The 26,424-nt window shown below is 41.8% G+C and overlaps 1 protein-coding gene across 6 annotated transcripts in view; it reads right to left on the bottom strand.

Annotated features, from left to right (window-relative positions):
• The window catches only part of LOC102563004 (von Willebrand factor D and EGF domain-containing protein), a 323,208-nt gene that overhangs the window by 47,196 nt on the left and 249,588 nt on the right, over positions 1-26,424 (bottom strand). For all 6 annotated transcript variants that reach the window (XM_059727409.1, XM_059727412.1, XM_059727411.1 and 3 more), the window contains 4 exons: positions 16,460-17,332; positions 7,665-7,760; positions 6,731-6,826; positions 4,391-4,486 (listed from right to left, as the gene is read on the bottom strand). In XM_059727409.1, the coding sequence (XP_059583392.1) occupies positions 4,391-4,486; positions 6,731-6,826; positions 7,665-7,760; positions 16,460-17,332 (1,161 nt within the window). The remainder of the gene's footprint in view (positions 1-4,390; positions 4,487-6,730; positions 6,827-7,664; positions 7,761-16,459; positions 17,333-26,424) is intronic.

Raw genomic sequence — 26,424 nt, 5'->3', positions numbered from 1 at the left:
GTCTGAAGGCTCTCTCAGGCTGCCTGGAGACAGATGGCATCAGTGCACAGGGCAGCCCTGACTGGCTGACCCAGGCTACTCAGGGTCAGCTCGTGTCTCCTTGTAGCATAATGTGGGGACTTTAAAGGGGGTATATTCTGCTCCTTACTTGACTGAGAATATAATCCAGCCTAAGTGACACACTGTTCCAGGGTGGTGGTGGGGAAGAAAGCACCTCAAAATACTGGAGTACTGTGCTGTGGGTTCTTTCAGAGGGAAGCATGTACAGACATTTGCTTTTCAAAGAGAAACTCTCCCAGGAGTAATTTAAAACTGGTTGCCTCTTGATTATTTTTCTCCCAGAGTGGGCATTTTTTTTCTGAGAGAAAAATGCTGAATGCTAATACACTCCTGGTTTCTTCTGAGAGAGCAGCAATTCTCTCAGGAGAAACTGAATGTCTAATACATGGCATAGATTTTTTCTACAAATTAAAATACTTACAAGTGATAGCATACCTCTTACACTCTTACTAAGCACCCTGGTGCTTAGGGGTGTCTATCTATACACATCCTCTGGGGTGGAGGGGTGGGGGTTTTAATTAGAGTGGCTCTGAGAGCCACTGTAATTAAAGCGCTTGCAGCCTCATGTGTATTCAGTGCCCCATACTTCAAAATGCATTCATTCAATGAACTTTAGTTAAAGCACCCCCACTGCCATTTTGAAAAGTGAGGATGCTGAATACATGTAACACAGAGGCTGCTGGGGTGTGCTAATAAATCAAGTCTGCTTTGATGCATACTAATTAGCACGCATCAGAGCAGATGTTCGTCCTGTGTATAGGTGCCCTAGGACAACAGCATGAAGGCTTGAGAGCAAGTTTCAATCATCTGTTCTGCCTGGACCAGAGCAGTTTCTCATTCCTGATTGTTTCAAATCAAGCTTGAACCTGAATCATCCTTGCTGGATCCCAACACCCTGCTCATCATATAACCTATCAGTCTTATGTTCCTCTGTTTCCCTCTTTTCCTTCCCTCCTCCCAAAAAACATAATCCTCCTGACTAGCTCTAGCTACAGCTCTATTTTACAGCATACGTCTTGTTTCACTCCCTGTGGCAGGAGGACATTCTTAAAGAGATGATTTTTTTTTTTTTTTACCCTTCAAAGTACTTTGAGAAGTTTGAAATAAGTTGGATATGGAAATATGCATTTTGTATAGCTTTGCAAAATTAATGGAAGCACACTATTGGGGCATAGATCTTTGATGCTTACAGGTGTTTGTCAAAGCAGAGTGATAAGAGAGACGTTTTAAATATTGATCTGCTAATTGCAGAGCCAGCAATCTCTACAGTTTGCAGATGTTGAGATTCTCTGCTGTCGGTGGAAAATGGCAGACTGTTTAGTAAGTTAGTGAAATGCAAACAGGTGCTTTTCATGTGAAAAAAGGGTCTGTTTCTTGAAATTCCACAATTAAAAGAAAATTCTGGTTTTAGTTTATGACTAGAACTGATCATATTTTTGCTATAATGGGCATTTTTTTGGCAGCTGAAAGTTTGTAGCATCGAAGTGATTCATTTCTGTATTAGCATAAAATTTTGACTTTTTGGGATAGATTCAAAGGAGACATAGGTACCTTTCACAAAATCATGGAGGAGATGACAAACTCACTGCAGCCTGGTTCAAAACCTATAAATTTTGTTGCCAATGTAAACATCCTAATATTCCAACTTTTAGGCCATTGTCTTGCTGTGCACACTCTCTCACTGTCATTCAATATTTAATTATTTATTCACAGTGGAATAGCTTCACCAGGATATACTGAATGAAAGCTACCACTAGAATACCTTCGGATGTCTTTACACATGCTCTGCAGTGGGCATAGAGGGGGCATTTTAAATAGAGCAGGAGCTGCTCTAATTAAAACACCCACAGTGTCTCATGGATTCAGTATCCTGTACTTCAAAATGGCAGTGGGGATGCTTTAACTAAAGCTACTTCAACAATCTTTATTCAAAGTACCCCCTCTGCCATTTTCAAATGTGGGGATGCAGAATACATGCGACACTGAGGTGGCTGGAGCATTCTAATTGGTAGAACTCTATTAATGAGTCTGCTCCAACTCCTTCTAATTGGCACATGTTTCCCCAACAAATATAAGATGTGTCACTATATTTTTTGTTGATAAACAGAGATCCTGGTTTTCTGTGATAAATCCACAAATTCTCTGGTAAAAAATTGAAAATTCACTGATAAAAACCCCAAAAGCTGTGATTAAAATGAAAGGCCCCTCACTCCTCCCCCCTTCCCCACAACCCCCCTTGTCCTGCTCATGCTGCTCACTCCCTGCCCTACAGCCCCTGGACTTGCTCATGCTTCTCCCCCCCCCCCCCGGCCTCCCTAGCCCTGCTGGTGCCTCTTGCCCCATCCCCTACAGCCCTCTGCCCACCCCCCCAGCCCTGCCTGAGCGGGCTCTCAGCTGCCAGCACTATGGGGCCAGGGACCCAGGTCCACAGCCCCCTGCCACCCTAGTGGCTGCTGCAGCCAAGCAGAGTATGGAGTCCAGTTCCCCCCAGTGCCTGCCCACTGTGGTCTCAGGCTCCCTCCTTGCTGCCCTCCTCCAAGGCCCCCAAGGCTCAACAGGTGTGACCTGGTGCTGCAGAGAACAGCAGAGCCACATGGGCTGCGAGCTCCATGCTGTCCTGGTCACATGTCCCCTGTGCATGCGGCAGCAGCAGAGGTGGCTGTGTGGAGTTTTGCCCCTCACTGCTGCTGCGTGTGCAGGGGATATGTCGCCAAGGCAGCATGGAGCTTGCAGTGGCAATGAGATCCCTGCATGGCCCCGCTGTTCCCTGCAGCACCAGGTTGCACCCACTGGGTTGTGGAGGCCCTGGGAAAGGTCAGCAGGACAGGAGCCCGAGCCCACAGTGGGCAGTGCAACCCCACCCCACACACAGGTCTCTTTGGGAGTGTGTGCAGTGGTGGAGAATCAGCCCCCCCCCACACCTCTAGATGAGCTGCCTGCAGCCCTGTCCTGCTCCTCACAGGCTCTGCAGCTGCGCATTGTGGCCCCAGGTCCCAGGACCCATGCCCAGGCACTGCCTACTTGGACACCAGCCCCAGCCCTGCCCAACTCCCTCCCTCCCTCACTGTAGGGGCCTCAATCTCCCCCATCCCACTTCCCTGCAGGAGCTGCTCTCCAGGCTGCCTGGCAGCCGTGTGCATATACTGCCCTCCTCCTGCTCCCTCCCAGTCTCTTGAAGGCTGGAACTCTGCCAGCCTGCAGAGAGCTCTTTGCAAAAGTACAAAATGTGTGGGTTACTCCAGGAAAATGAGAAATCCATGTTTTTCTCTGGTAAAGGGGGAAATATGTGGTTTCCTCCATTTTTCCATGGAAAACGGAAACCCAGATCCCTGTTGATATCATCATTTTGATGATACATTTTGACCATCTGTAATATAAGTAGTGCACACCTGAGAGTAAGATCAGAACATGAACATGTTTTTTCAGAGAAGAATACAGTTAAATTTATCAGTAGGAAATTATTTATGACTTCATTTTTATCTTCTCTGTAACTACTCTTCCTGTATTTGAAGACTGTTATCAGTGTTTTCTTCTCCAAGCTAAGTAATCCTAGCTCTTTTAATCTTTCCTCATAAACCATTTTTCTCAGGTCTCATTGTTTTCGTCACTCTCTGCTAGACTCCTTCCAATCTTTCCACATCTTTCTTGATGTGTGAGACCCCAAACTAGAAACAGTACTCCAGCTGAGGCTTCACCAGTGCTGAATAGAGTAGAAGAAGAATCACTTTTCCTTAATTTTCCAAACCTGTTGTCTCTTTTTGCAACAAGGGCATTGTTGACAATTATTCATCTCATCAGTGGCGATGCTGCAGCCACTTCTGGGAGCACTGCGACTGCTTCCTGGTTGGCGCATTTGGCCATGAGGGCACCCCCTCCTCCGCGGTCACTGACTGGTCAATGAGGGGACACGTGCTCCCCCTGACTAAGGTAGCAGCAGTCACCCATGCATCTTATGGTCCATTTTAAACTCCCAGGTCCTTCTCTGCAGTACTGCAGCCTAGCTAATTATTCCCCAGTCTGAATTTGTGCATGCAATTATTCTGTCCCAACTGCAGGACCTTGCACTTGTCCTTGTTAGATTTCATCTGATGGATTAGGGACAGTTTCTCCAGCCTATCCAGGTCATTCTGGATTCTACCCCTACTCTTTAGTGTATCTGCTACTCTACCCAGCTTGGTGTCATCCATAAACTTGCTAAGCATGCAAATACAAGCCACCAAAAAGTAGAGTTATTTTAAAATTTCAGACTTAATTCTTTACCCTACACATTAAAGTCTAGATTCCTTATCAGTGTATAGAATGTATAGTACAATGTACAGAGCTTTCTTACCCGTTTGGCACTGGGGACCATAGAAACCAGAAGGACAAACGCACATATTTGGACGTACACAGCTGCCTCCATTTAGGCAATCAGGAATACACACTGCTGTAAACAAGCAGAGAAAAATAAAGTTAAATCAATTAGATGATGGTTCTCTCTTCATATCTGCATATATAGAAGAGTGATTCATTTTACTGAATTAGAGCAGTGGTTTTCCAACTTTTTAGACTCAAGGCACCCGTCGAAAAATGCCGGCTCTTAGTTTTCATTTGTTTTTTGACTACAGGAAAAATATAGAGCAATTCTGCAATTGTTGCAAAGAATTTAGAAACACTATAGTAAGGCAGAATGTTTTTGACACTATGGGCATTTATAGACATGCTCTGGAATGGCGGGAGGCTGGGGGGCGAGGTGTTCTTTAATTAGAGTGGCTCTGAGAGCCGTTCTTATTAAAGTGCTGGAAGCCTCACGTGCATCAGCATCCCTGTGCTGAAAAATGGCAATGGGGGCACTTTAACTAAAGCTCATTGAACGAGCTTTAGTTAAAGCGCCCCCACCACTGTTTTTCAGTGCAGGGATGCTGATGCACATGACACTGGATTCTGCTAGAGTGCAGTAATTACCACACTCCAGCAGACTTGATTAATCCTTTCATCCAAACGATGATTTTACAGATGATGTAATAATCACCTGTAAAATTGAATTGTATTTTCTACATTATTAAAGCCCTCATTAAATTCATGGGAAAGCTAACATCAGAAGGCCTGAACTTCCTCAGTGCCTACCCTACTCTTCTGCTGGTAATATCTTTAGGTACCCAAGTCTCTGCTACTGCATAAGATTACAACCAGCAAACTCCTGACAATGCTGACATGCTTGGTATTTGTCTAACTCTTATGGGATTCACAAAGTGGACATCCTTCCACCTGACTCACTTGGATATCCTCTTTCACACTTAGAAGCCACGTCTTCTGGTGGGAAAATACAGGAATAGTAGCACTACATCTACAGCTGAAGGATAATTCATTGATATTCTGCTTCTTAGGGCACAGACAGAAGTGACAATTTCTGCCCAATCTGGCCAAAAAAAGAAGTCTATAGCTGTGACCAAACACAAGTGCACAGCTGCAGACCACTTAAAAATGGTTGACCGGGTGAAAATCTGAACCCTCGTTGCATGAGGGTTCAGATGAAGACATTTCAAAACATAGCATCTTTTGCAACTTCTGTCTGTGCTGCCAACCAGCCTCAAGCTGTTTTCAGAATGGGAGGGGCGAAAGGGAGCAGAGGGAATTCAGTTTGGGACTTTTTCAGCCCGTGCTGGAGTGTAGGGTGGGTGAATTGGAGCCCCCCCCAGGAGGCGGGGGGCTCCAATTCACCCAGCTCACCCTCCAGTGCTGGCTAAGGAACCCCTAGAATGAGCTCCCTCTGCTGCCTCCCCCACCTCCGGTTTAGAAACCGTGAGAGGTTGGGAGAGAGGAGGGGCCATTGCTAGGGGAAACCAGCTGCAGTCTCCCAGCCAGCAGCTAGACTCCCCTCCCCCCTGGAACCAATAGTGAACTTCTGTTTGGTCCTTCTCAGTTACAGTGGGAAGCTGCACTTCTGTCTGCATCCTCAGTTAAGAATGAATCCAATTTGTGACAGTGGTGGTTTTGCTATGTAGAAAGTATTGCTGATCACTATTTCATGAACCCGGGGGAAGAGCACTGAAAAAGAGCAACATTGTTTTTGTATTGACATATTTAAAAAAAAAATAAATGAAACCAAACAACAAATCAAACCAAAACCAGATTCTGTACATATAAAATTGTTCTCATTAAAAGAAACAACAACAAAAAAAAACCAACCCTCTCTAATTTCCTAGAAGAAAATAGCACAGTTTTATGTAGAGCATACATAATTTTGTCTAGTTTTAACTCTACTGTATAATAGATTTTGCCTAATATGAACATATTAAATTGAAATAATGGCAAAATTCAATTTTCTTTTTTTAAGGAAAGACATTGAACTGTTTCCTTTCCCTGGGGTTTAGAAAATTCTCAAAGCTTCTTTTTCTTTTCTTTTTCTCCAGCTGCAGGATAAATACTAGAATCAGAAATGCTTAAAACCCGGTAGGAATTGTCTGCTTCTGAGATTTCCAGGTCTGTTATATGAACCTGAGGATTGGATCAGTTGTCCACTAAACCCAAATTTTGAACCTTTTGAGATTTGTCCATTATTAGTTCTCAGTTCTTTTTTCCATTTTAATTTTTTTGAGTAATTCCAGGACAAACATCAGGATGTATAAATCATGTGGATTTCAGGCAGGGAAATGAATGTAGGAAAGATGGATGCTTTCCAAATGTTTACCTGTTTCACAAGAGGGGCTACTCCATCCATTTTTGCACTTGCACTCATCTGGTGACACACACTTTCCACCATTGTGACAGTGCCTGTTACACACCACTGCAAAATAAGCAATACATTGCACTTAAAAAATAAAATAAAATAAAATAAAACCTTAATCTGCAAAAGGTTTGGGCCAGATTCTCCTATCAATATCATGACACAAATCCAGTAGCAACTAGTAAAATAACAGCATTACTCTGGATTTTAATAAGTAAAACAGAGACCTGAATGTCTATTCCCTTAGGGTGGTGGTGGTGGGGGGGGGGGGGTTGGTTGTTTTTTTTTTTTTAAGTTCACCACTCACATTTTTGACAAAGCCTTGCATCTAAAATTCTTAGCTTAAGTATTCAAGCTACTTCTGTGCAGAACTAAAATTATTTTCCTGTCAAGGACAACCTGATATTTAAATCAGAAGGACTGCAGTAATGAAACTATAATATATGTTTTGCCATTCAACTAATATGGAGGGGTTTGAAGGCTGATTTTTTTTTCAGATGTTCTATTTACTGAACCAGTTTTGTAGCTTGTAGTGCACAGTAACATGAATCTTAATAGCTATGGTTGCCTTTTTGTATTTTCAGAATTAGTATTACTGCATTCACTTGCACAACCTTGAATTTCACAAACATTATCGTAAATATTTTTTCTTTACCAGAGGTGCTTTTATGTAGCAAATGTTCATATGGATGTGAATATTTTTACATAATACAAATGTGCCGTTGGAAAATATATCCTGAGAGATGTTTCAGCCACTGTAATGCTCTAAATATATTATACTTTGATTTCCCTACTGTATTCAATTGGAATTTTGAGGCAAAATGCAGACAAACAAAAGCACGTCTCGTGTCATCTTTTTCTCCAAATTTAGGCATGAAAAAAATAAATGTGTACATACTTATTTCACATCTTGGACCAACAAATCCATAAGCACAAGAACAGGTATTTTCAGCCACACACGTTCCTCCATGATCACAAGGTGGATCACACAACACTATACAAGGGCACAAATAAGCAGAGGCATGAGAAAAGGAACACAACTTCAATATCATATACTTGATTAAACACAGTTCTATGCAGTTATGAGCCCAGAACTTGCTACTATTTCTCATATCCCTTTTATTGTTACTTTTAATTAATCCTCCCTGTTGTAGATGCCAAGAATAATGCTACATGGAAAAAAATAGGTAACATTAATAATTTAGGAATAACTGTGCAAAAGTGATAAAATATTAGGATGGGAGTGACTGTGGCATATTAATCCCCATGTTAAGCTTCTGAGTGTGTACATTTTGAAGTAGCTATTTTTCAGTAGTCTGAGCAGACTAAGAATGAAATGAGTGTTTGTGCAAGTAATAAGACAAGATAATTTGCCTTTTTTCTTCCTTGGCAAACTTGTCTGGTGAATTCTCAAAAAACATTGCGCGGTGTCAGAAGAAGTTATACTAATCCAAAGATGCAACAGTTACTTCCTCTGATTCCAGTGGCTTTTCAGGGAAATTTTGTGGCAAAATGACATCATTTTAAGTAGCAGTAAGAATTTTTATTCAGCAGTCGGGGGTCTGCAGACAAAGCAACAAAGCGATAGGGGATGATTTCCCTAAATAATTAGGTGTTGCAGTGTACAGTTTAATGTCTTTGAGAGAAGAAAGAAAACAAGTAAGCATATTGCATAGACCTGAGAGAGAAACTCAGGAAGTACTGAAACCTCAGAAATATAAAATTTGCTTGAGCCTCCAGGTTTCTCTTTGAAAGTAAGGTCTTTCTAGCCAGTTGATGCACATGTATCTGGCAAACTTTGAAGGTTCAACTTGTGAACCGAGGCAACCGTGATTCTTGTGTGCATTCTACAAAACTATAAAATCTCTTCATTTAACACCCCCCCCCCCACTGCTAACAAAGTTCTCAACAGGATGAGGGAAATAAGTTTATTTTTTAAGGAGTATGTTGTTTTGTTGGTGTGGTGTTTTCTTGTGATCGTTAGACATGGTTAAAGAAACAATACTGCAGTCACAGCTTGCAACCTAAGGGCATTATACACATACATTTGGTTGCTCTGATGTGCCAGAGATCTGATGCATTACAGCAGACTCAATTAATCGAGTCTGCTCTGCATACAAACTGACGCACCTGGTGCTGTGCCACATGCATTTGTATAAATGGCAAAATGTGCGTCAGCACTGAGAAAACGGCAGTGGTGCGCTTTTGAACTAAAACACCCTCGATGTGTTTTAGTTCAAAAGCGCACTGCTGCTATTTTCAGCGGTGCAAACATATGCACAAATTCTTTCTATTTTCACATTTCTCAATATCTAGTATTTCTAACAATTCAACCGTCAAAAAACAGACATTGGACTGCTGCTGAGATTTTATATAAGTTAAATATAACTTAGATGCATAAAACTTTCACAAACTTTATCTTCTTATTTATTTACCTATAGTAGTTATTAGAGAAACTGAAGGTGGTTCAAAATACTTTTAGGTTTTCATGCTATAGCTATAGTAAACCTGCTATAATGTATACTCAGTAAAATGAATGGTGGAAGAGAGAAAATGAAATTTAATATTGCTTCCATGTTTTATATTTATACAATGACTATTGCAACCGATATCTTGAATGCAAGAGCCTTCTCCAAAGCTCACTCAGTTACTTAATGCTTGCCCACAAAATACAAAGCAAAAGAGGAAATTATATGTTTAAATCTCACCTAATATACATTGTCTGGCATATTACTCAGTCACAGTAGTCTTGTTACTTTGGAAATAGGTACACTGACAGGGTTTTTTTCATTTCACACTTTTAAAAGATTACCATGTGGGACTAATATTTGCAAGCAAGATTGGCCTTATTAACCAGAAATGACCAGTGAGATTTTCTGTGTATACAGTTATAAAGAGACTGAAATGCCTCATGATTTTTAAAGGCTATGCCAAGGTGCTTTATTTCGTTAATTAAGATGGTTGCATAAAACTCATGAGACCAAGTGCTGTGGCATGCAGTTTAAGCTAAGAGTATGTGCAGATGTTCCCAGACCTGATATAAAATCACTCATCTTATTTTAAGTTCCATGATTGTAGATAGAGTCCTACTTGTGCAGATATCTGCTTGTGCCTGGAGCCAAGCCAGGAACCCAATCTAAGTTAGCAGGGGTGGGAGAAAGGGGTTGGTGGGTCCTGGGGTGGGGGATTGGTGGAATTGAGCAGGAGCTGACAGGGGGTACTGACCATCCAGAGCTGGTGAGGTCGGGAAGCCAAAAATAGTCTAATGAGGGTGGGCGGTATAGGAGAAGCACAGCCCCAGAACTGGGGTAAGTGGCTGGGCTTTCCCAGCCCCAGGGTTTTGCTCCAAACAGGTACAAACATTCATGAGCTTGGGCTAAGCCTTACCTGATCAAATTTAGTACGCCTCCTAGTGAACAGCATTAGATCGGGCTAGCCATTTTTTGCCCCATCTAATCTCCCCAAATGTCTGTTCAGATCAGCACTTAGATTGAGCTAATCCTAATTAGGTCAGTCTAAGTGTAACATCTGCGTGGCATTCGGTTGCATTCTTCCATCTTTCACTAGGTATTTTGTCAGCAATACATGAAGGAAACATGTCTGCTTCAGCAGGCTTCTGTTCTCCTGTCCTTTCCACATTTTAAGATGTATCTGAATTGTTAAAAAAATAACATGTTTCTGATGGCAAAACATTTTACACATATTGTGACATTTTAATATTAAAATGTGTGAAAGCAATTTGGCTGCTGGTGAAAAGCAGAGGTTGAGAACTGAACATTGTAGCTTCAGAGAGAGAGAGAGAGAGAAACAGAAGGAGCGAGGGAAAGAGCTATTGTGGAAAATAACATTTTACTTAGTAAACTGTTCCCTCAGTAAGAAAAAATATACTGTGTATGTCAGGTTTTTTTTTCTAAAACTTATTTCTATTATCTTATGGAACATTTTCTTCCCATAAACATTTTATAAATTGCACAAAAGCATTGTAGTGTTTTTGTTCTCAACCTTTTTGAGAACAAAAAGGTGTAGGATAAAATTGTATAAGGAGAGAACTAGTGTTACAAATGGTCAGTCTTGCTGTCAAATATATGTATAGATGAGAAGTTGAGATGTATGCACTGTTTTCTATGAACACTTAGGTTGTTTTTTTTTTAAACCATTTGGCACTACCTTGTCCCATAAAAAAAAGTGTTTCTCTAGTGTTTAATTTTTATTTTAAAATGAGTTCATGCCATTTTTATAGATCCCCTTTTCATAGCCTGGGGACACTGAGAATACCGGTTGCAGCATACTTTTCTCTATTTGGACGCTCAAGTCTGCACTTTGCTAAAATGATTTGGATTTGTTACTTAAAATATAAGTGATACAGCATACGTATTTTACCACTTGAAGGTGTGAATAATTTCCTATAAATTAAGGCTCCATATTTGATAACACTTATCTACAGTTCTTCTTTAGAGTTTGAGAGAATAAAGCACATCAGAAGCGACTTCACTGGAAAGTGTTTCTATTATAAATTATTTTTCTTCTGGCGCAGCTGAATAGAGAAAACTTTCTTTAGGTAAAGAGAATGTTCAAAAATGTACTGGAGAGATTAATAAGATCACTGAGTCTCTGGCCAGCATCCAGCACTATGATCTTTCATTTGAACAAACGTGGACTGAAGCCTTTGAGTTTAAGTGACATAGCTATGAGATGTAAGGTGAAGGTATATAATGAAGATATGTAAGTTTAGACCCAAAACAGAGCAAGCAACGGAAGGCCTGGCACTGTGGCCTAGCGATGAGGACTGTACTCATAAGCCCTTAGTTCTGATCTCTGCTGACACAGCTCTTCAAGAATTTTATATTAGACAGTCCTTGCTTAAAAAAACCAGAAATAACTCTGTAGGTGAAGCTAGAACCACCACCATCATCCTTTCCTCCCAAAAACCATAACTACCATGCTACATAGTTACGCTTTCCCTTGTTCGCTCTCCTTCTGGTCCATGTTCTCATTGCCTAATAAGCCACCCTCTACAAAGGAGGGTGACAGGCCCCCTTCCACTAGCGTAGCTCATAGGCTAGTGACTGGGGCACTTTTCTAGGAGTTTGGTTTGAATCCCCTCCCCTGATGAGACCTGAATCCCCTCCCCAAATGGAGGTGCCAAAGCATTTTTTTGCAGCCACCCAACAGGGTCAATGCAGATTGCTCTTTGTGACTGAAGACTTAGCTGAAATGTACTTACCTTTTAGGCAGCTGAAAAGTCAATTAAGACCTCTCCATTCAACTGTATCTGGTGTACGCTGTTAAACTTGAAAGGTTAATTTAAAAGGTAAAAGCCTGGGCAAAAAGCTAGCAATAAACCTATACATTGCCAAACAGTGTAGTATGTGGTCTTATGCCGGCCTTTCACTCAGGGCTGTATTTCATGAATGTTTCCGGACAATTAAAGAAGCTATTTTACTTAGATGGTATTGCAGGCCAGATCATAATAAACAGGAAAATAATGAAACTAATGAGAGTTACCTCTCAGCCAGGACGTTGTTGAAATATATCATGAGTTCAAATGTAGGCATTTCAATAATGGTTCCAGTTAGGCTGGACTTCTCAATTTTGTGTTGTAAAAATGTCATTCCTGACTAATGGCAAAGGAAATATTTGCATGAATTGTTGCCCTGTTTTATCCAGTTATGAATATTTGCCATTAGAATTCCATTACCATTGACTTTCCATTCCTGTGAAAATTATTATTTTTACTATATTTTAATAACAAAAATTCAAGGTAATGAATTCCATAAACTGAAAGCCAGTCTCAGTTGTGACTTAACTGTGATTGCACCAGCTTGACTGCAGCTTTCCCTCTCAGGGAAGCCAATAAAGAACTTCAGAATTCTTTAGACGTCATGTTATCAAGTTACTACCTGTTTTGGAAACAGACATAAAGGTTTTATTCTCTATAGGAATGCTAAGATTTTCATGAGAATTTCATAAGGAATTAAAAAAGAAAATTCCCTTTCACCAAACCTAGTACTGTGTAGTTTCAGGATATGGTTTGTACTCCCTAGAGATAAGCCTCTGCTTGTCTTTACCCTGTCAAACAACTTGGGGAAAGAGAAATTAAAATGCAGCAGATCAGGAGTTTGTCTTGAATTCTGTCTTATTCCTGATTCTTAACGAAAAATACCTAGAACAGAATGTTCTGTTAACGACAGCCCTATTATGGGGTACGTCCACTGCAGCCCATCCTAAAGGATCCTATGTAACACAACGGCTGCTCTCAGTCACTTACTGCTAGACCCACACCCTCTTAGCCCTGGGAAATCAAATGCATTTCCTTCAATATTATAGTATTTAAAATGCATTTAAAGATGCATCCACTTAACTAGAGTGAAAAATAGAAGCAGAAACATAAATTAAAAATATTAAGGTGCTTAGAAAACAACCATTTGGTATAAGCATTTCCAAGCAATAATGTTTAGTGTTATTTAGCATATTACACATTAAAATTTAAATGCACCTGACAGCTCATGACTAGACATACTCTGAATATGTTATAAATAATAGTTTTGGTCCCACTAAGTATGGATTAGTTGAATGAGCTTCCCTGATTCTGTGGATATGGTTTAAAGAGTGGTACTGAAATATTTACAGCTCTGTAAATATTGTGGCATATCTGTAATGCACTTGGCAAGTGAAAGGCACTGTCCTGTAAAACTGCTAAGTCTGTACCATTATCATTATTTATTGGTGATAAAGTACTTGCCCTTTAAAGGACACTACCAGCTGATGTTGAATCTATTTCAGATTCCCTCCTTCACTTTGTGAAATATAAGCTCAAATAAGCATATTCATGTGAACATGGCAACCCATTAGGCTTCAACAGGCCCTTTGTGTTCCTGATCCTTTTCTGTAAGTCTGCAGGTGATAGGGTTGCCAAATGTCCTGGATTGGCTGGGAGTCTGCCAGAATAAGCATCCATCTCCTGATGACTACTGAACACAATTTGGGAGATTGATATTGGGAACGGGTTGATCAGTACAATTAATGACATCACGTCACACTGGGAGGAAAAAAAATCTCTCAGAATAGCTTCAGTCAGAGTAAGCAACCCTAGCAGGTGACTGTCTCTCTCTTTCTGAACCTGAAGCTCTTCAATAGACTTCTCTAGAGGAAAACACATTGGGGCCCTACATTTTGTCATCCTCAACTTGCACTGAACCATTAGTGCCTTCCACCCAATGACAAAGGCATTTACAAAGTGAGTGCTTAGGCTGAATTTATAATACTGAGGGATTATAAGGGATGAAGAAGGAAGGAGAGGCTCCAGGAATCCATCTCATCTCCAATTTGTGGAAGCTCATCTAGTCCCTCCTGCTGAGAACTGAGGAAATGTTTTGAGTGGGAGGCACGCAATTTCACACACTTTTGAAAATATGGTGGTTAGATGCTTAACTGAGTTCACTGGAATATCCAGCCTGTAGTTTTGAAGAGTAGAAAGCTAATACGAAGGGAAGAGTTTCCCAAAGACGGCTCTAAGAGGAGGAGGTAATCACAGCCATGTACAGTGTCAGAGGAGAAGAGTCCTTGCCAAAACTGAATGAAACCTTCACAAAGAAAGTATGAGTTAGTTTGCTTTAAGTTTGTTCAGGGGGCAGATTAATTTTTAGGCTGGTTCTTTTTTGCCCCAGACCAAATTTCCTAGCTCTGATTTTAACAACATACTTGAGAAGAAAACCTAAATTTGGTCACACAGGATAAAATATCACTTAGTGTAGTATATATTATCTTGGAAGATTTTCAGTCACTGTTATTAAGCAAAGGTTTCATCAAGCATCACAGGTATTAAACCTTGCTACAGATGGTCTGCTTCCTTTATCTCACTGAATTCCATTATAAAATAAGATGGTGGCAACTCTCAGTAGACTGTCTAAGGCTGTTGATATTTTCACTCAATGTTAGATCACTTACCAGAGATGTTGCATCCAAGCATAAGATTTCAAAAAGTCTGGACATGGCTTTGATCAACTGCTAGGTTTTGCTGTTGTCTGTTCTTAGTGGGTATTATTGTTTCAAGGGAAATTATTAGAGTCTTGGCTGGCCTGCCAGGAGCTAATATAAGAGATGATGGCAGTCCTAAATGCAAGAAATTACCATCATCTTTCAAGATAAGTCTGCTGCTTTTGACATGGAAGAAAACATCAGCAGCTAGGGGTACAATAGAAGTTCTTCAGACAGATCCAGCAACACAGACATTTTTTGGTTACGTTCCAGGATAGCTATCGGCCCTTACACAGAGAAGCTTATGATGGAACAGAATCTCAAAGCAGCAAGCTTGTTTTTAGTCAGCTGACATGGTCAGAGACCAGAAAAAAATAAAGGACGTTTATGTGTCATATTATTAAACTCTGAGACAGAGAATGATGTTGGTAATAAAATATTTCATCTTAAGGACTCTACAGGGAGATTTGCGCAAGAATAGTTGTTGAAGCAGAAGGAAAGAAGCCTCTTGTCTTTTGGAGCAGCTAAGGATTGGAGCTAGAATTATGATTTAAGGAACATACCAATGTACTTGAAAAACATGTTAAAAAAATAGGACTGTGTGTATATACATGTGCAAATGTGCATAGCCAGGAAGGACCAAACATTGGGACCCAGCTATTTCGCATATCTCAGGGTGCTGCCTTTTCTAATCTCTGGTGCAAAGTAGGTCAGCCTCAGAACTGCTGTATCCTATTCATGGGTATCTATGGGCCCATCGCAGGCCATTTCAGAAACCAGGAGAGCTGGGATTATGGTAGCCTGGTTGTTCTTCGGTAAATCTCCCCCGTGATTGTGAGCTCTGAGATGAGGTGCAGTATGACTGGCAACAACTGGATATTCTGCCATGGTAGCAGGGGTTTCCACCTGCCTTTGGGATCATTGGGATGCAGATAAAGCTAACTTAAAGTTTTGCTCTCTTGAGTCATGAGAAGCCAACCCAGTGAGAACCATGATCTGCCCTGCTTGTGCATAAATATGTGTGCATGTGTGTGTGTAAAAGAAAATGAAGTAGATAATACACCCACTTTTGCCAGTGAAAGACCAGTTAATGTATTAGTTAATCAGAGATTTGAAAAAAGAATATAATAATAGTTAAGTAAACACATTCACTCTTTTAAAATTATGTATAATAGTAGTATTTTTTCACTGAGGTTTTTTGAACTAATAAATGAATCAATATACCATATTAGAACATAATCTAGAACTATACATATCAGATGACAAGCTGAGTTTTCTTCCTAGAATATTAGTACAGGAACTTAAAGTTACTTTTCAAGGTAGTGGAACATTACTTTGCAAAATATAAATTGTCTACGGTATATAAACTTTGTGTAGACATACAGAGCCCATTCTGGTCCTGCTTACACTAATTTTACCAAATTGGAATTCCATTGACTTTAATAGCATGACTCCAGATTTAAATGAGGTGAAGTGAGAATAAAATTGGGCCCACTGTTTTAATTGCTCGAATGCTGGCAAATAAAACTGCCATTTATTCCAGCAGAAAGCAGTTTGTTCTGAACTATAAAACGAGTTAGTTCGGTTGAAAGCAAGTGCGAACCCAGCTGAGAAAACCCCACAGATTTAAACAAAATATAAATTATTGTTTTGAATAATGATGAATTTTGAAAATACTAAAATACTTTCAGTGGTTTTCCTTCTTGTTTTACTTACTTTGACATGTAATTCCATCCCCGCTGTATCCAAATGGACAAGGCCCACATTTAAATCTTCCATCTTTAGCTGGCTCACACTGCACTCCTGCAAAGCATGGCATGTTGGCACAAGTGATTTTCTTGTCCTGATGCAGTAGACCAGTAATGGGTTTTGATAGTGCCAAATGGTTCGCTGCGAAGGCATCTGGCTTTCTGATTGCAATGGTCTGTGCTGGAATTCTTGCTTGAACAGAAGGCCTTACTGGGAGGCTAGCACTTCGGGGAGCTGTATCAGAAAAAGAAGCGATCAAACGGAATGAAGAAGTCAGCAGGGCGGTCAAAGCAGATGCTCTTGGCTTTTCTGTTCGAAAATCATGCGGTGGCTTGGTCTTTGTTGTTGCAATCCTACTAGACCAATTTCTCGAAGAAAAGTTAGATTTTGTGTGGGTCTGTTGAACAGCATACGGGCTTGAAACTAATGGACTTGCACTCATGTCATGGTGAGGGGAAACACTCCCTGCTGTGTGTGATCTAAGGTACAGATTATAGTCAGGAGAGATCCCGGTTGTCATTCTGACCATTGCTGCTTTGTCATCAGGCTCTTGGTGCAGAAGTAAGTTGTGTGCATTCATTTCTATTGTCCCTTTATCCAAGGATGATGCTTTCTCAGATGGCATGGAATCTAGATCAGATTTTGTTGCTGCTGAAGTCTGAGGTGGGGAAGCTGTCTTTTTTATAGTAAGTGATTGAATACCAAAGACTGTAGGGTGTCTTGCTAGAAGAGTTTGGGAAAATGATGTCATTGCTGTTCTTCCTTGGTGGGAGTCTTTAGCGTCTTCATTACCTATCTCAGCAGTATCCATGTGATTTTGGGCAGATCTTTGTACTAGGGCTGAGGGAAAAAGATACTCGTCAGTAAATCTGCTGGCCTGAATCACTACTGGAGGAAAATGAATAATTAACTTGTGAACCAACAGTAGGATATTAATTACATACACAAAGAAAGCAATCTGCCATACTCATATCATTACAATTTCCTGACTAATCGGAGTCAATATTTATTGATTTGTGATTTGTACTGCCAGAGCTGTATGTCTGGGCTGCTTTTGTGCTCGACACTATATGGTTACATAATAGAGTCTCTGCCCTGACGTGCTTACAAGAGACTGTGGGTGGGTGCAGAAGCTGACAGAGAGAGAACAAAAAAATAATAAGAAAATTCTGGGTAATGACCGAAGTCTCAGCATACATGTACATAACTATTGCTAAGGTTTTGTAAGCATCTCAGCAAAAGAGAGGTTTAGAGAGAGGAATGATAGCTTTGTGGATGTTTACATAGATGCCAAATATGAGAAGAGTGTGGGAGAAAGCATGTTTAAAAATGGCTGACAAAGCTGACATCATGGCAGAAGTGGAAGCCAGCTTTTCAATAGTGTAGGAGATATGATATATGGGGAGGGGACAGGCTGTGAAGAACCTTGAAAGTGAAGACAAGTAGTTTGAATCAATACTTTCAACAAGATTAATGGCCATCTGCTGTCTCTAATGAATGGAAGAGACTATTTTTAACAAGTTGTGGCATACTTACTTCATAGCATAGGGAGTGTTTTGGGCTGTGGGACTGTTCCCCGAACACCCAATTCTAAATCTGTTTGAGAATTAACCCTATTGGGTTAATGGTTTTACATTTTAGGGTACTAGATAACTATTAAATATCCAGATAACCCTCTTTTTGATGTAGCTGTCATTACTAAAATTGATAACTGAACAAACTGAAGCAGAAAGATGAGGGTTGAATCCAAATTGATTTTGTAGGTGCCTCCACTTGGATGTTGCAATACCTAGAATGTAGACGTCTTGCCTTGGGCATGTTCTAAATTGACAGGTTTTGGGGCCTAGGCTTCTTATACAGTGAATGGAAAGACTTGGGAGTTTCCAAGGGGGGGGAATCCAGGTTGCCTAGTAGTTCAGTGAGGTAGCACCTACAGATAACTACTTGGAAACTGAACTCCCGATTCTCCGGTATCAGTTTAATAATTTAACACAGGACTGCAAATGAGGTACTTCTATCCTCTCAAAATCCAGATCACTCAGCAGGGAGGCACTTAATCCTGTAATTTTGGATGCCAAACTGCATTTGCCATAAAGCACAGCATCCCCATTCGCTCTTGAAACGCTGCTGGTGTTAGTTCTGCATACTTTTTGCCCAGTTGTATAATAGCATGTTTGCCCCAAGAAGCCAGTTTGTCTTCCCCTATTGAAATGATCTAAACCCACATCTTCTTCCTAGGATAGTTCTCTAACTTTCAGGTTATGGGAGAGGCTAAGCGGGAGGTCATATCCATACCTTCTGTTGAAGCTGGGTGGCTTCAGTGCCAGAAGGCTAAGAGTCATGGAAACAGATGGAGAACAAGCAAGAGGGAATGTGACTGTAGTTTAGTGAGGAGCAGTCTTGCAGGAGGAGGAGTCCTGGGATGTTGTCTGTGTTTCCAGGATCACTCAAGTACAGTTAGACTCACTCGTGCTTGCTTTTCTTGCACTAATCTTGTCGTCTTGACTGCCCAGTGACTCAGTTTTACATAGTTACTGTGCATCTAAAGAATCAGGTATAAGCAGAGTATAGGCATGTCCCATCACTTTGGATCACAGCAGAATGATGTGGGACTTAAACAGCTTGTTTGGATCTCTTCTGAGCTTGAGCAGTAGCTGAAGTCTGGGCATGTCTAGGTAGGTTAACATAGAGACATCTGGATGCCTAAGCAGTTTTGCAGCCTCTGAACAGGATTAAGATTAATTTGGATTACTCTTGATCACTCTATGTGCCTTAGTTCCATCGAAGACCTATTTAGGCCTTGTCAGCTAGCTCTGGATCTGTCCCCAAATGACTTGGCAAAGGCCAAAAAGGAAACTCATCACAGCAGGCAGGGGTTCCTGGCATCCAGCCATTTGTACACTCTCTTTCATCTGCTTGTGGTTTTCTTTTTTTTCTTCTTTTTCTTCTCCTGGAATACCATGTGCTTGGTAGTGATTCAGGCAATGAACAACAACAGTATATAAATAAATTGATTGTACTTTACAAGGTAGTATTGACAAATGATGAGGGGATGGAAGAAAGGGCAGATGGGAGGGGAAAAAAGAGAGGAGAAGAAATCAGAGATAACTAAATAGGAAAATGGAAGAAAGGAGAAGTAAAAGGATTTTTAAAAATGAATGAGAGAAAGAAAGATGAAAGAATACCCCATAGAAAATTATCAGTTATAGGCAAGAAGCATTGCCTCTGGAAAATTCAATTCAGAGACTAGGAAAGGCAGGAGGGACAATGGAAGGCTGAGGCACCACTTTGACAAATTTCTGAAATGAACCCTAATAATAGCTCTGAGCACCAGCAGTCACAGTGAAATCAAATAGGATTTTTTTTTCCTAAATGAATTTTAGGAACTATTGAAGGGATTAGGCTGCCAAAATAGAAGCTCATATCATCCACTTAGCTCCTGATCAGGTACGCAGTGCAATTCTCTTCACATGGTCTTGCCGAGGTATCCAGACTTTACCTGGAGGAAGGGTCCACCTGTAGGCATCAGAGGTTCTCCATGACCATTCAGTCTTGGACATTTCTCATATGGCTGCCAATAAAGGAGCCAATTGAACTAACTAATAGCAATATTGTGGTTGGCTTCTGTTTAGTATGATAGAGACTGGATTAAAATCCTTTACGCATTTTCCATAAGGTACCCCAAAAACCACAACATGCTTCTTCTGAATTTCACTGTGGGCTCAGTTCAGTGTAACTAGTTCAGTATCCTGTAATCCATCGCCTGTACTATACCAGGTTTTCACCAATAGTAATAGAGTGCAACCTGGCTAAAATGAGATGGTGACAGAGGGAGCTTTTCTGGAGGAGACAGTTATTTTTATTCTGCAGTTTTTCTAATATCTAAATAAGCAACAAAGGACTATTCTAAAAGATTGCAGACTCAGTTGACTGTTGTCAGCAGCTTTTCGAAATCCTGTATTACTTCAATTTATTTTTCCATGCAGTCGATCAATATCTTCAAATGTATAACCCATTATCAATGCAGAAGTGTGATTGGATGAATCTGGTTTTCTCTGTGATGCCACTATATGATTACATATTGGACTGGATGAAAATAACAAAAAAAAAAAAAATGACAAGGCAAAGTGCTCAAGGTTATGGAAAGGGACAAAAATACATTTTCACTCCATCTGTGTTTCTGCCTGTATTAACCAGGAGATGTGCAGCAGTGGAGCAATGGAGTTTATTTTTTAGAGGAGCAGATAAGAGAATGAGGGCCTGATACAGCAAATGCTTCGTTCCAGCTGTACACTGCTGTCACTCCATTCAGATCAACAGAGTTACATCAGCATAAATCTGGAGTATTGGAGTGGTGAGTCAGAACCTGAGACTCTTTTGTTACTTCTCTGTCCAGGGAAGATTAGAGCAACAGAGATGAGGGCCAGATCTTGGTGAATCATACCCATCAGAACTTTTCTTTCTTGCTGCCTACAGATTGCAGAGGTTATTGCTACTTCATTTATAGCGGAGTTTCATTTTTTTCCTTGGAACCGTGGGAGCAAGAAACTTTAATTTGTAATATATATATATATATATATATATATATATATATATATATATATATATATATAAGCTTAGATTTTGATGTGATCACATGGCTTTGGAAGAAGAGACTCTAAATGTGGTCCTATACCGTAATCTAGGTCTGCACTGTGTTCTTGGATCCAACCACGCACACAATTATAAGCAAACTGTCCAGCTCAAGATTGATTCCTCCCTGCAGAAAGAGCCTCAGGATGATAACTGTATGCCGACTTCCATGCAAAGTATTATTTTACCTTTGCTTCCCATGAGCATACTACTATTTTGGGGCATAATTTAAGTATTAACCTCATTGTTAACACAATTCAATAAATTTACAAGTTGTGTAGCTTTAGAGCTATTAACATTTAGTAGTACATTTTGTGTGAGACATTTCTCATTCAGAAGAATGTCTACAGAGATAGGCTCTTCTGACATATTACACTATGGGGGTCATCATTTAACATTTGAAACAGCTACCAGCCCATACATCTTATTTAAAATGTCAGGAGAGAACAGAAAAATTACATTGGTTTGAGGAGTCTTGTTACTGGAGTATTAGGGATTATCTAATTGAGAGAGGGAAACTGCCCAATTGTCATGAAGTAGGAGAGAAAGTGTGTGTCATAGAAAACATAGAAGGGTGTTGACATCTTTCCATTTTCCTTGTTCCCAATCTGGCTCCTGGATTTAGAAGCTGTCTGTCACCACTTCCTCTGTCATAAGAATATAATCAAAACTTCTTCCCACCCATAAACGACTCCCTTAACCTACAGAGACATGTGGGTGTGTTTTCCCTATCTCTACATCTCCTCCAATTGCACCTTCCCTTCTTACTGCCTTGCTCTTTATACAAATGTCCAGCTTGCTTTCCCAGCTGTTGAATTCTTGCCAAAGGCAGATTCAGATGAGGTGCAGTGGTGCATCTACACCCCGCTTTTGGATTCAAAAACACCACGGGAAGTTCCTCCCAGTACACTATTGCATGCCCCCTTTCTACTTCTTCCCCCCTATACCCTGCCTGCCTTTCCCCACTGTCCCTGGGGCAGGGAAGCACTAGAGCCATCTGTGTCCCATGCATGGGGGCTGTGCTCAGCTGGGGAGGTGAAGAGCAGGCATGATGAAAGAAACTCTCCAGCCACCCTGTTGCCACTGTCCCCTCTCCAGCTGAGCCCACCCCATGCTCAGCCCAGCTAGGTCTTGAGTTTCTCTGCCCCTTAATCAGTGGTGGCATACAGGGGATGGGGGCAATAGAGGGGAGAGGGCATGCCTCTGAGCAGGAAGGGGATGGGTGCAAGGATTTTCATCTGCTTTAAGGACTTTAAAAAGTCCCCAGAGGCTCCTGCAGCTGGGTCTGCCCACACTGGTGGAGGCAGAGGAGGCTAGGAGCAGGGGGTACAACAACACTTGCAGTGTGGGTTGCTGTTGGGAAATTCTGGATCCACTCCTATCTCTTGCTAGCCAGTCCCTTTCACTGGTAAAATGCTTAGCCCTTTTAATGCTCATGCTGTCTTGACTTCCAAAGCCTTAGAAATAATCTGAAGATGAAAGCATTTCAGGAGCTAATTGAATTTAAATGTAGATTTAGCGAGTAACTTCAGTTTGTTCAGATCCTTTTCCTATTCTTAATGTCAAGGGTGAAAAGTCAAACATTGAATGGAGGACTATTTGCACTAATTTAAATCATAGTGGATGCATGTGCATGTGCAATTAATGCTCATGAATAAACTCTGGGGCTTATTGAGCTAGAGTTTTTGCACCTGGGCATGCCATTTGAATGTGCGCCTGGGAGCAAAAAACTCCAGAGCAATTGGCTCCAGAATTTATTCGTGCACAGCCCATGGAGCCTGGTGGGAGCAGCTTAGGCTGGCAGGGGACCCAGGCCACCAGCCCAGGGCTGCTCCGACTAGGCTCCCTGTGCTGCAGAGGGTCTGGCTGGGGCATGAAGGTGTTTCAGCCAGCAGGCAGGCCCTGGGCTGAAGCACTCTTATGGTCCAGATAACCACTTCACAGCATGTGGAGCCCCAGGGCTGTGGGGGTGTGACATTGTCACACCAAAAGCAAAGCTGTTAACACCTAGCTTATGTGATCATTAAGTTCTTTCACTAATTTATTAACCATAAAATAACCAGGTGGACATGTGGTTTACCATCTCTTTAGCTGTAGCTGATTCTCACAGAAAGTTCTGCATTGCTTTGGGTGGTATTCCTAGTAAGAGGCTATCTCGTGTCTCTTCACTTCAGTGGTGTCCTACATGAAATCATAACCTCTAACAAACATTCAAAGGAGTGTACATTTGCTAACTGCTTTCTGATAATAGCAGTTCCTTTGTCTGCTTTAGTGCTTAAGTGTTTTGTTTATTAAATGTTTTCAGATCTTTTGAGGTTTGCAGCTATACATACATAGCTCTGCAAAAAATGTGGAATTTACAATGCAAATTAGTTTTGTGCATATGAAATAAAAAATTATCCATCTCTGTTGCAGATCCATCTCTGTTGCAGATCTTTCTCAAGGGAAAAATTAGTATCTTAAACCAGCTCATCTGTTAATCTCTGCTTAAAGGGTTTCTATGGGTCTTGTTGCATATTGCATTTTGAGTTGCTTAAATGTTGATCAGTGTCAGTGCTAGCTTCAGTTTGGAGCAGTCACACCTGAAGGCTAAAAACCTTCTCTGACTGTCCCCCACTTGCACAGCTGTGACTTTCCACTAGAAGGCTGGTGAGCAGGGGCCTGACTAGGAGCTACAGCTGTGAGTTGCCACTGCAGGACTGATGAGCCAGGACAGGCTCCTATCCCTCCTTTAGGTGGGAGTGTGTGAGAAATGGGCTGTGGGAGGAAGGGGGCCAGGAGCATGAAGCTGGGAGACAGAGAGTTAATGGGATAGGGTGGGTAATAAAATAGGAGGTGGAAAGGAAATGGGGGTGGGGGAAGGATGGTGAAATGAAGTCAGCCACCAAAGGATACAATAAAAAGATGTACCAATTTAAAAAAAAAAAAAGAGTTAAAAAGAAATAGAGGAAGTAAATTAAAGAAGGTCTTCTGTTTTAATAAATTTAAATTTAGGATGGTGTGGGGAGGGAGGGTGCTTGTTGTGTTTCCTGAGGTGGCTGGGAGGTGGGAGTGGTGAGGAAAAGCACTTTTGGGGGAGCTACTGCCCCTGTCTTGGGATGAAGGCCCCTGCTCCATCTCATGGGGATCCGACCCAGCTCCCTACCTTGTTTCTCTCCTACCTCCCCTGGACCCCACTCCTGGATCCATCTGTGTTCTGCCACCTGGCTAACTGGTATGTGCTCTACAGGCTATTTGCAAGGGATTGCTCCCATAAGGGTGGTGGAAAGGTCACACCCCTGGAGGTGGGAGGGGAGTCTTGGTGCCAGAACCACCCCCTGGGCAGTGGAGTTCAGGGAGTAGAAAATTTATTCACACAGAACAGGAGGGTGGGGTGGGATGCTGGAGAACTGCAAATTGGGTGGCTCATATGTGGGGAGTGGCCACTCATTAATGGAACACAAGCTGAATAATATGGATCAGAGATAAATCTGCCCTCGAGTGGCATAACTTTAAGCTGCCTAAAGTGTGTTTACAACTAGTTTCAGGTATTAACGTGTGGACAATCCAGTGGTTTAAAGCTTCAGGATCCACCTAAAATTAATGTGGAACAAGGCCATGTGTTCTCAAAGTAAAGAAGTCCCTGAAATAAAATAAAAAGAATCTGTTCCCTCTCTGCTTGTATTCTCATGCATGAATGCCGCATGCCTCCAGAGGCTGGTGGGCACAACGAGTTCCTGCAAGTGGCGGTGACACTGGCAGCGACAGGAGCATGGTGGAGGCAAGTGGGGAGCTGCTGCAGGCAACTGCAGCACTGTCAGCAGTGGAGGGGGAGGAGGGCATGGCGAATGCTGACCAGTGGTCAGCGACCGCCCACAGACACCACTGGCAGTGTTGGCAGCAGCCAGCGGCAATTGCAGGTGCCGTCGGCGGTGTTGGCGGCAAGGGGCGACTGCCCGCAGGTGCTACTGACAGTATGAGCAGTGCCTTTTCTCAGGGGGTGCACCGCCATGCTCAGGGGGTGCACATGCACCTGCGTGCACCCCCTACACATCGCCAGTGCTCTCATGTTCATTTTCTGTGAATATTGAAGTGATTCAACATTCAAAGAAAAAAAGAGTATATTTGCATGCTTAAAAGCTCCTGAAAAAATATTTTTAAATTCATTTTCAAGTAATTGGCACCTTCATTACTATATTTTATGCATTTTGCAGGGATTCTGCTTAACACCATATGGAGATTATGTCTTGCATTGCAGGCAGCAGCAGAGAACTCAGAGACATTGATGGTTACACTATTGGTAAGTGTTTTATTACTAATCCCTAATGGAGAGGTGTCAAGTTCTCTTTGTGCCCCAGGATGGATTTAGACTGGGGGCTCCTTGCGAGCTGAATTCAGCCTGGGGCACAAAGAGGTAGCAGTGGTAGTGACAGCTGCTGTGGCTCTGATCAGGAGCATGCAGAAGTGGTGGTGATGGAGGTAGCAGCTCCAGCACAGGGCAGTTCCAGCTCCTATTGCATGCCTTGTGTTGGGAGATGGAGCTCCCACTGCTGCGTGCCTTGTGCTGTGGTGGCAGCTCCACTTCCCCCTGCAGCCCCAGGGTCAGGGGGGTAGGGCCACAACAGTAGCAATAGGTGCCATGTCCGGAGGGCAAGTGGGTCTGTGTCAGCCTTTTCCTGCTACTGACCGCCATGTCCACTGGGGCACAAGAACCCCAGATTCTATGGCAGGCCACTCCTCCCAGCCACACCCCCTAATTTCTGATGGCTGTGCCTTAACTTCTAGATAGAGTGCCTCTGCGGGCTCCATTTGGACCATGAGCCATATGTTTAACACCCCTGCTGTAACAGATAAGGTGAAGAACTGTTGGATATAATACACTCTACAATACCAATTCTTTAAAAGCCTTCCAGAAGACATGGCATGAAATGAGAAAGAGATGGTAGAGATGTCAATGAGAGTTTTCCTATTCTGAGACTTCAATAGACCCAGGACCCAGGCTTGCTAAAAAACACAGCCCATGGACCTAGCATGGAAGCAATTAAAACAGCTAGACAATAACCTGATGCGGTCCACTACAAGGACTACATGTATGAGGCAATGACTGGTGAGGGCAGAAAATTAGAAACCAGCCTGTGCTTTTCTGTAGAGTTTTGCTTTATATCGACTACATTGAGAACCACAGCCTGGGTTCTCTGCCTTTTGTGTCAGTTGTCTTGCAGAAATGCTCCCCTTCCCTAATTTTGGCTCTAGTCCACCTGCATAAACAGGCACAGGATTGGAGTCACAGGCTGTTTTTACACGAGCTCTGGGGGTGGGGG

Source organism: Alligator mississippiensis, chromosome 4 (genome assembly GCF_030867095.1).
Source record: "Alligator mississippiensis isolate rAllMis1 chromosome 4, rAllMis1, whole genome shotgun sequence".
Taxonomy (NCBI): domain Eukaryota; kingdom Metazoa; phylum Chordata; order Crocodylia; family Alligatoridae; genus Alligator; species Alligator mississippiensis.
Note: the sequence above shows the minus strand (reverse complement) of the source record. Positions and strands in the feature narration are given on the sequence as shown.